The sequence below is a fragment of the Chenopodium album genome, chromosome 14, assembly GCF_948465745.1.
Source record: "Chenopodium album chromosome 14, dcCheAlbu1.1, whole genome shotgun sequence".
In the NCBI taxonomy this organism is placed as follows: domain Eukaryota; kingdom Viridiplantae; phylum Streptophyta; class Magnoliopsida; order Caryophyllales; family Amaranthaceae; genus Chenopodium; species Chenopodium album.
The window spans coordinates 3015092-3025789 of NC_137847.1; the positions used below are offsets into that span (position 1 = coordinate 3015092).

The following is a 10698-nucleotide window of genomic DNA, read 5'->3' on the forward strand; positions in this document are numbered from 1 at the left end:
GTCGTTACTGTTTGCAGATTGTTGGTTAGAGATTGCAATATTGGAGTAGCTTACGACTTTCAATCAGGGCAACACGATTTCTAAGAATTTTATTTTTATTTTTTATTTATTTATTTATTTTTGGAAAAAGATAATTTAGGCTTTTATTAATTTAAGTCAAACTATGTCAAAGTTTGAAAAAGTCAGCACAAATAAGTCAAATGAGACATGGAGTGTATTTCATAAAACTTTTTTTTTATATACTACTCTTGAACTCTCATTTGGTTTAATAGAGAGTATAACTTTGATGACTATGTAATTTGATATGTTGATAAATGATAAACTATATTTAGTTATTTACCTATATATATGTGTATAACAATTGTTGTAGTCTAAATGTGAATGCGTGTGATATGCACATGTCGATACATGTCATGTCCATGCACGCTTAAAGTAAGGATTAAAAAGTTAGAGTTATTGTAGAGAGGTCTTATTATATTGTAATTCAATATATTAGTCTAAAAGTAGGATTATCATATGTGTTTTGATGTTTAAAAAGATCTTACTATTTTTTTTTTATTTTTTATTTTTTTTTATTGTATGAGTTGTAGACTATACATAATATATATACAAGAATAACACCAAAAACTTTAAATATGACACCAAAGCACCACAATGAAGTCCTAAGGATTATATGCCCTACTAAATTATAATTCCTCATCATGTATGTGGTTGAAGTGGTTGAACACTCCCTTAGTAATAGTTGAGTAGAGAGAGTATTATCCAATTGTTTTAGGAGTAGAGGGAAATGAGTAAGATTTGAAAGCCTAAAACAATTGTATAATACTCCCTCTATTCTTGAATAAGTAGATCATCGCTTGTTTTATTAAGCCGTTTTAGAATAAGTGTATCATTTCATAATAATGCATTATAAGATGTGAATAGATTATACTCCGTGTTACATTTTGACTCCCTTACACAATAAAATACTTACTTTTGTGCATAAACATGTGACGCGCTTATTTATTTGAAAACAAAGTGAGTATCCTAATCTAGGCCACCAATTAAATAAGGTTCTTTAGCATTAATAAATCAAGCGGCATGGGACCCATATAATAATATTAAAATTATAAAAAGGGTCAAGTTAAATTAAAGTTTGGCACATGACCAATTTTATCATAATGATCCATATACGTATAGCCAGGTTTAGGTGACAAATGATGGCCCAACCTACAAACATACAATTGGACCTAAAGCGACATAGCTGTGATTTTGGATTTATAAAGCACATGGTCTATGGTTCAAGTGTTCAACACATTCCCAACTAGCACTTCAATTCAATTCAATGTTATTGTTATATGGCCTATATCTTATCATATGATATAGATTAAAGATTATTTCATATGAGGTCTAAGCTATGATTATTGTATTTACCACTAATTAAGTATTGATTATTAGGTGTGACCTTATCTTATCAAATTTTAATGGAACAATGCCGACTATTCTTGTTCTACTATCTAGTATCTAGCTTAGATAGCCTTTTGATGTTGGTGTGGTATTGTTGCTTGAAACCAAAACTTCCTTTGTCTCGCATGAAAGATTGAGCTTGAATACCTCTATATATTGAAAAGTCTTGCTTTAACACTATCCATCATGCGTATGATGGGTACAAATTTGACTTTAAAGTAATGATTAACACACATTAACCATGATCTAATTATATAACTTCGTTATAGTTATCTTATTCATGATACTATGTATTTATATGTCGAACTTCACATTATATAGGATTTTTTTTTTTTTTTTTTTTTTTTTTTTTTTTTTTTGAGGAAATCATTATATAGCTAGCTTCTAATTATATTCAAGGTGACACATTTATTATTTCTCCTTGTGAAGAACAGAAAGGATTGTCAAAAGCTAATAATTGAAGCTTTATACAAGAAATTGCATTCATGTGCTAAGATTATCCTAATGTGCTCATTGCAACCCTTTATGTAGGGGTGAGCATGGGACGGGTACCCACATCGTTAGTACTAACGGTTCGGGTACCCGTTAACCAAAATCCCTAAAAGTGATATCCATAACCCGAACCGATAAGTTCGGGTACCCGGATTTTCGGATCGATTATCGGGCCGGGTACCCAATAAGATATCCAATAATGATAATTAAACTTAATTATGTAGTTATTATGATATAATTTACCACTAATTAACAACAATATCATATGATTTTGACCAAATTATTAATAATATTACTAATCATTGATATTATAAAGTAATTATGAAGTAAAGTAAGAGTTTAGATTTAAAAAAAATAGATTTAAGTAGGGAAAAAAGCAAAAAAATGCTTATCGGATCGGATCGGGTAATTGTTAATTTTAAAATGATACTCAATAACCATACCCGATAACAAATTATTGGAACGGGTACCCGATCTTACGGTTATCGGATCGGGTACCCTAATTTTCGGAACGGTTACGGATCAGTTTTTTGGGTTTTCAGTTTTTCGGGTAGTTTTACTCAGCCCTACCTTTATGCTCTATTTGTCACTTGCTTGTACTTTGTACCTTATAAGGCTGGACTCTAATTGAATTGGTATCAATGGTGTACCTTGTAGGATTATAAGGTTGGACTCTAATTAATATCAATGTATGAGACTCATCGCATTTTATGACAACATATTTGACGCACCACTATTGAAAATTGATAAGACTAGTGGATTACTTTGGAAAATAATCTTTTTTGGACAGGAGCTTAGAAAATAATCCTGATATGATGAAACGACTATATGTTAAACGAACCTGTATGTGTGACTAATCTGATTACACTCTCTTAGTCTCCTCCAATACATTCTTATTTATTTCATAATTTTAAAATGACATGGTGGATCTACCTACTTCACATTAAACATGTAGGTAACATGCATAATTTTTTCCCTCGCTAATTATTCCATTAAATATGTCAATTCACTAGTTTAAAGTACAACAAACAAAATTTTTGTAGCTTTTGCAACTCCACCGCCACCGCCACCTCCACCTTCCTCAATCTCTCTAATTTTTTAAGCAACGAAAGTGTCAGATAATATAAACTCCTCAATCAGAGTGATTTCCATTGATCAATATTTATAGGGTTACAATGAGAAACCTAATCATATTAGGTAACTATAAGATATGTACAGATATCAAAGATAATCTTATACAAAATATATCCTAAACCTAAGATGAGAATATTCTATGGATATTCTCTATCACACCCCCGCAGTCGGAGAGGGAGAAAATCGGATGCTCAGACTGGATCTGAATCACGCATCAAGCGGTAAGGATAGTATGGTAACCCATGATCAAAAGAGAAGTAGTAGACATGTGCCGGTGATGACAATGATGAGAAGCAACAGCCACGACCTACATAGAGTAGAAATAAGCACTGCTAGGCCGGAGGAGAAGGAGAAGAGCCGAACACAGACTTGGGCTAAGTTGCAGATCCAGAGAAGAAGAAGCTAAGGGTTCAAACCATCATCGGGAAGAAGACACTACACTACTACGTGAAATCACAGTTGAATAAAAACAAATAAAATAGCGCAAGAAAAGATTAAATTTCACCGCTTGAAATTAATCTCAAAAGAGAAACCCAGGTAGCAAGAATCAATACTCCACAAAGATTCCAAGTGCTGCAACAATAAGAGGAGCCAACTTGATAGCAAAAGAGATGTGCAAAAGTAGTTGACCTTATTCTGATATACGACCACCAAAACAAAATCTATGTGATTATGTGTAGAAAAACCAATGGGGCAATGTAAGAATCATTGTTGGTCATGAGGAGGTGGAAATAGAGTGCGGCACATGGAGAAGGTTGGCAGATGTAGTTACTGCCAGTAGTGGGAGGCGGTAGTGTATGCGATTGCCACCAATGATGGAGGCGGCTTTCGCGGTTGCTACTGTCGGTGGGAGGCGCAAGGTTACATAAAGATTTTAAAAAAAAAACTTTGAGAAAAGGAAAAAAAAAATCTATATGTGTGTTTGCGGAAGCATAAAAAATTTGTGTATATCCCGCCGGTGGGTTTAATTTTCCAACCCACCGGCAGGGTGAGAATTTTTATATATGATCCCAAGATCTCACCTAAGCTGTGATACCATGTCAGATAATATAAACTCCTCAATCAGAGTGATTTCCATTGATCAATATTTATAGGGTTACAATGAGAAACCTAATCATATTAGGTAACTATAAGATATGTACAGATATCAAAGATAATCTTATACAAAATATATCCTAAACCTAAGATGAGAATATTCTATGGATATTCTCTATCAGAAAGAAAGCAGGCAATTATATTACTGGCCGGTGCGTTAAAGCATATATACTCCCATATACTGATATACGTACTTTAAGGATCATGTATGCCATTGTTATAAATTCATACTAATTAATTAACATGGATCCATAATATTAAATAGACGTGCAAAGATCGCAGAGAGTCAAAGAAATTTAAAATTGGTCTTCTAATAATACTAAATTCGACGCCCGCAAATTACTCAAATCGCCCGCAAATTATGAATGAATTTACGTTATTACCCCCAATCTCTAACTTAACCTCTTTCTCTCTCCTCACTTAAAATCACCACCACCACCACCCAACACCACCACCGCCACTGCCACCAACGTAAAACAACATCCACCACTTTAAATCACCACCACCACCGCTTTATTTTTTTTCGCCGGAAAAGTAGACGAACCGTCCTGTCTAGGCGGTTCAACCATGGTCAAACAGCCTAGGGAAAACGGTTTGACCGTGGTCAAACCGCCCAGGCTAGGCGGTTCGACCGTGGTCAAACCGCCCAGGCTAGGCGGTTCAACCATGGTCAAACCGTATTGCCTAGGCGGTTTGACCGTGGTCAAACCGCCAAAAAAAAAACGGTTTGACCACGGTCAAACCGCCTAGGCAATACGGTTTGACCATGGTTGAACCGCCTAGCCTGGGCGGTTTGACCACGGTCAAACCGTATTGCCTGAGCGGTTTGACCATGGTCAAATCGCTTTTTTAGGGCGGTTGGAGCATTTTCCGGCAAAAAAAAATTATTTAGTCATCCGCAGTGGAGATGCGACATTTGGGGGGTGGTTATTGGGCGGCGGTGGACTGTGGTGGGGGTGGTTGTTGGGTGGTGGTGGACAGTGGTGAGGGTGGTTATTAGGCGGAGGTGGGCAGTAGTGGCGGTTGTTTGGCGGTTTGACACTAGGGGTAACATTGTAATTTCATTCATTAAATGCGGGCGATGTGATAAATTTGTGGGCGTCGTTTAGCGATTCACTTTAATAACCAATACATATAAAAATGATACATTGGAATATATATATTATATTATATATATATATTTTTTCCTACTAAGAATTTGCAAGGTTTCTTCAAAATGCAATATCCCTTGCAAATTACTCAACTAAGCATCACGAGAAATTAAGATGGATGCATTAGTTTTTGGCATATCGATCCATATACAAATCATACTATATGCCATAATTAAGTAGTAACATAGCTTAATTAATCATCAAGGGTCACAAAAATATTAAATGTACAATATGCTTTGATCTTCTTCATAATCTATCCTTCTCCTCTTGTTTGTGATCCTTGCTCTTGTCTGGTTATTATTAGATGCCAAAAGTCCAAAGTTGGGCATTTTTAACCTTGGAAATGCTCTCCAATACCTCAAAAGGGAGGATATCACCAATTACCACCACCATCTTGCTTTCCAAGTCTACTTTGTAAGACATAACTCCTAAATTTGGTTTTTGGAGGAAACAAAGAATTTTCAACTAGTTAGTATATATCATAAGCCATTTTTATTAGTTGTACAAATAAACGGGTTTTATATACTTGATGTCTCGATATATAAAACAAGCTATCAGGTGGTCCCTGAGTTTACAGTTTCTCTTCACATTTTTTTTCCTATCAAAATCTCGTAAGATTTTTAATATCTGATAAGAGATTGTGAGATTGATAATAATGCATGATATCCGACATTAAGAAAAAATGCAAAAATTCATACTGTTATACAGTATATGGTTTCCCTCCCTTAATCCCTAGATGGACCCTACCTTACCAAATAAATATATGCACTAGGACTTATCAATAATTCAATATGTAAATTTATTTAATTTATATCCATAGGCATATTAAATAAATAACTTGTTTTTTTTTTTTTCAAAGGGTAAACATAAATTGTTATTTACCTAATTAACTATTTAGTCCACTCTTAACATGCTAATATACTACTAGTAGTTCTAGATTAGCCTTGTTTTTACTTAATTAAAGATACAAAATCTTATTGTAATTAGGAGCTAAGCTACTAAACTATGTATGGTCCCTATCTTGATATTTGAAATTAGACTTATTTCTAGGCTATCAACACTGAACAATTGCTTTGGTATTACAATCCTCGATCAACAAGAGATTACAATCTAACATTGAAGATGAAAAAAAAAAACATGAAACTTTAAGATAATTAAAAGGAACATACCATCTATTTTTGAGATATGTTTCTCCACTTTCTTTGCACAACCATTGCAATGCATTGACACCTTCAGTACCACTGTCTAAACAAATACAAACAAATAATACATATCAACATTCTCATAGTGATATAAGGTTAGTTATAAGTATGTGTATGATCATTCATAAGTCAGTTGATCATAAAGAAGGGCAGTGACATAGACAAGATTAACCTATGTAAACACCAAACCCGACCTCATAGTTGTTCTGTAATATATTCACATACGACTCGAAAAAGAGAGATGAATGAATATGCATATTAGTACATGAACATACCTTAGGTTTCATGAGCAAAGCCAAGCTTTGAGAACCAGAAATAGCATCTTTAAGAGTTAAGACTTGTTTCTTTTGACCTTCAAAGAGAGGTTTCCTTTCTTGTTCAAACTCTTCATCATCTTCATGAGCTTCAACAGAGTTGATACAAAAACATGTCTTTGAATCAAAAGCAAGACAAAGTGAATCTAACATCCTGCTTAACTTCATCTTCTTCAATTTTCTTTACTAATTTCCAAAATTCCTCAAAATTATACCAAAATAAACGAGGTGAGCAACAAAAAAAAAAAAAAAAAAAAGTTTATTCCTCCTTCCTAATATATGTGTATGTATATGGGAGAGGAACATATATGTAATACACTAGCTTAGCTCATCTCACTTGATAATAATATAGATTACCTAAAGCTTAAACAATGCTTAAAATTGAATTAAACTAAGTAGAAGTGATTAAAAGCTTAAGGTCAATACATTGGGGAGCTAAGAAAATGAACTTTCACAAGACCCAATAAATTAATGAAGAAGTAAGGAAGCTAATTTGATGAGCTAATAATAAAAAATAATACTAGCTATATATTATAAGGTATTGGGTGTATATGGTAGAAAGATCCAAGAGGTAAGGATATAAAGAAATTAATAATACACTTTGAATAAATAAATCTTATTTTAAAAAAAAGGGTATACTAATAATACATACTGACTATAGTGTAATATTTGTCATTAGGTGATCTGAGCTTCTATCTAAAGATTATATTGGAGGAAAGAATAGACAATATAAATAAGGAGTATTTAGTTGGAGAAAAAAGGAAGAAGATGATGAGCAGCTTTGAAAAGAAGGAAGTGATATTGATGTCAGATCTAACAGTGGGAATGGAAGAATGAGCATCACACTTCACAGTTCACTCTCATGTGACTATTTATCCCTTCTTTTTTTTCAAAGATACCCTTCATTAACATATGCATTAATATGAGATACACTTTTGATTATTTACTATTTATAGTTTTATACCCCTCTGTTTCTGATTAATGCGATTTTTTTTTTTTTTTTTAAATATTATAATGCTAAATAAACTTAGGAATTCAGTTTATAGTTCGTAACTTATGACTCTATTAATTCTTAATTTATATGAGTATTTTATAACTATTTATAGTTTTATACTCCTCTGTTTCTGATTAATGCATTTTTTTTTTTTTTTTTTTTTTGTAATCACGACATTTTCTAATATTATAATGCTGAATAAATTTAGGAATTCAGCTTATAATAACTTACTGTACTAAATAGTATGATTCTCTTTATCTGTATGAGTATTCTATAGGTATATACATGAAATATTACTGCGTAATAATAATTGGGAAAATTCATTGTTTTTTACAAAATGACTTTATGCAAAAGCCTACACTTCAATGATTGAGGCAATGCTTAGCCTAGTTACTTGGATTTATTTTTCAGTTTTTTTAATCTAGTTCAATTCTATAAAGATTTGATTATAAAAACATTTACGTGTTTATATAATACGTAGTATTATGAAAGATGTAATTGTTTGTATTATGTAAGCTAATCTATAAAATTATATCTTATGTCAAAGAAACAATAACAAAAACATAAAGGTAAAATAGTGAGTGCACTTAAACATAATTCGACTTAAAGTTTTTGGTACCACTTCAAGATTTTGACTAATTAATTTAATTTAATTAACATTCATTAGGGATGAGTGTATACTTAAAGGGTTGTCATAAATAAACAAAAAATAAGTGGTAATATATAGAACACTTGAATTTAGACAGAGTAGTACATACAGAAATTGTAAGCCTAGCAAATATTTACATGAGTAGAGCTACAAGTGTCAGAAGCAGAGGAAACAACGGTCAGAAATACCAACTAAGGAGGTGCAAAATATAGTGCTAAGTATATAAATTTAGGAACATGGGTTAGTTGAGGAATAAGGCATATCCCTACCCTATAAAAGCAAGGAGCACAAATTAGAATTTTGCTCAAAGGTTGGAATCCTTATGAACAGTGGCCGGACGATTTCACCCCTGTATTTTGCCTTTGGTTTCCTTATCTACAGTGGTCTTCCTATTTTGCCCTCCATTTATTTTGCAGTGAAAAAGACAAAACTCACAGTACACATCTCTTTCCTCTCTCATCTCACACAGACAAACTTCTCTATTCTCTCTCCTCTTCTCAATCTCGTCCTTCTTCCTTATCTCACATTCTCACCGACGACACTCTTGAAGAATACAATTGCTTAGAGAAGGAATTCTTCTCTCAATTCTGTCGGATTTCTCATCAACTCTTCCGATGATGTCGACCTCAATCTTCTTCCTAATGGCGGCGAGTGATCTTTAATTCTGGAAGTATCTCACCATGCTCATCTCTCTCTCTTTCATACGATCCCTCACAAGGTGGATATTTATAATGAGTAATTATTTCAATTTGTTTGTAATTTTACCCCATTTCAATCCCTAATTTCGTTCTCTATTTTCTAGGGTTTGTCTCGGATCCTCTTATTTTGATTTTTATTTTTCCTTTTTATCTTCTTGTTTTTTAGGTTGATGAGCTTCGAAAACATATCGAGGTTACACAAAATTCTAGTATTGAGTGCGGCGATGGCGCGTAAGAAGAAAAACTTTATCAGTTATAATTCACCCATATTTCTTATTTGGGGTTTTACAGATCTGGAGAAATTTGAGGAGATAGAGAAATTTTGGGCGAAAAAACAAATAATTCTTTTTCGGCTGAGATTTTTTGTTAGTAATCGTGATTATCAGAACGTGAGATGATATATTTAACAAAATAGCGTAACCTCACAAACAACCTCTACTGATCATCTTCGACCTTAACTCAATCATCGCTGTCCTCGGCCTTGGCCTTGTTCATACAAGTGATGGCAGGTAATGTAGCAGTTATAACTTGGGGCGGAGGTGATAATTATAATGGCAAGATGACATGGTTTGTTATAATATCTTGCATGATGGCTGCTATGGGAGGAATTCTTTTTGGTTATGACATTGGAATTTCAGGTTTTTCTTTTTTACAACTTTGATTTCCTTGTTACATACTTGTCAATTTTTGTCTCAAATTATCAAGCATAATATATATAAGGTGGCTAATTAATCTTGGCTTTAGGTTAGTACTTAGAAATTTAATGTACTATAAAATGTGTATCGAATTTGAAGGTGGAGTAACATCAATGGAGCCATTTCTAAAGAAATTCTTCCCAAGTGTGTATTTGAATATGATGGAAGACACCAAAATTAGCAACTACTGCAAATTCAACAGTGAATTGTTGACTTCATTCACATCATCTCTTTATGTTGCTGGCCTTGTTGCATCCTTCTTTCTGGGGTATATTTGTATTAAGTAATTTGTGAGTTTAAGATGTTTTAGGGTGTGAAAAATTATTAGATTATTGAAATTTCTTAGGAATGTACTAATTTTCGGAAATTTATTGTGGGGTTTGATTTTGGGTGCAGGTGATTGATCCATATTGGACAGTGCACTACCTAATCAATGTAGCAAAGGAGATTCTGACCGTTATCAGACCACCGAAAATTTTAGCAACTACATGTTCAGTCGATTTTAATATTTAGTGTCTTGGTTAGCAAGCTGTTCGATCTCATGAAGCAGTCTGAAACTATTAGCAAAGTGTGTGCTTTGATGTTTCTTTTTAATTTGATTGTCTTTGGCAATTTGGCAATTTGGCCAGCATAGTCTGAATTATTTTTGGAAAGATAACACACAAATGTTGAGATGTGTGAGTTGTGTGCAGGTTTGTTCTTGTTACATTTTTTAATATCAATTTAGATTACAATTGATGATTATGAGATGTAATATGTAGGATTATAAACTGATAATGTTAACTCATTTCTTTCTTAGGGTCTCAAATATTAATTTTCTGTATTGCA

At 33.1% G+C, this 10698-nt stretch overlaps 2 protein-coding genes across 5 annotated transcripts; one reads left to right on the forward strand and one right to left on the reverse strand.

The window, feature by feature from the left end:
- Positions 1 to 5507: 5507 nt before the first annotated feature.
- On the reverse strand, positions 5508 to 7074 carry LOC145578571 (heavy metal-associated isoprenylated plant protein 35-like). The gene is made up of 3 exons (XM_081635874.1): positions 6796 to 7074; positions 6488 to 6563; positions 5508 to 5746 (listed from the first exon to the last, which is right to left on the reverse strand). The coding sequence occupies exons 1-3, from the start codon at positions 7000 to 7002 to the stop codon at positions 5619 to 5621; spliced, it is 411 nt and encodes a 136-aa protein (XP_081492000.1). The 5' UTR covers positions 7003 to 7074; the 3' UTR covers positions 5508 to 5618.
- Positions 7075 to 8802: 1728 nt separating this feature from the next.
- Positions 8803 to 10698, forward strand: LOC145578572 (hexose carrier protein HEX6-like). Of its 4 annotated transcripts, none has more exons than XR_014098885.1 (4): positions 8803 to 9195; positions 9342 to 9813; positions 9970 to 10160; positions 10267 to 10698. XR_014098885.1 is itself a non-coding variant. In XM_081635875.1 (4 exons), the coding sequence occupies exons 2-4, from the start codon at positions 9678 to 9680 to the stop codon at positions 10268 to 10270; spliced, it is 309 nt and encodes a 102-aa protein (XP_081492001.1). In that variant the 5' UTR covers positions 8803 to 9195; positions 9342 to 9677; the 3' UTR covers positions 10271 to 10698. The 4 variants fall into 4 exon arrangements, 1 of the variants encoding a protein (XP_081492001.1); XM_081635875.1 differs by having other exon boundaries at positions 9970 to 10138; XR_014098886.1 differs by lacking the exon at positions 9970 to 10160.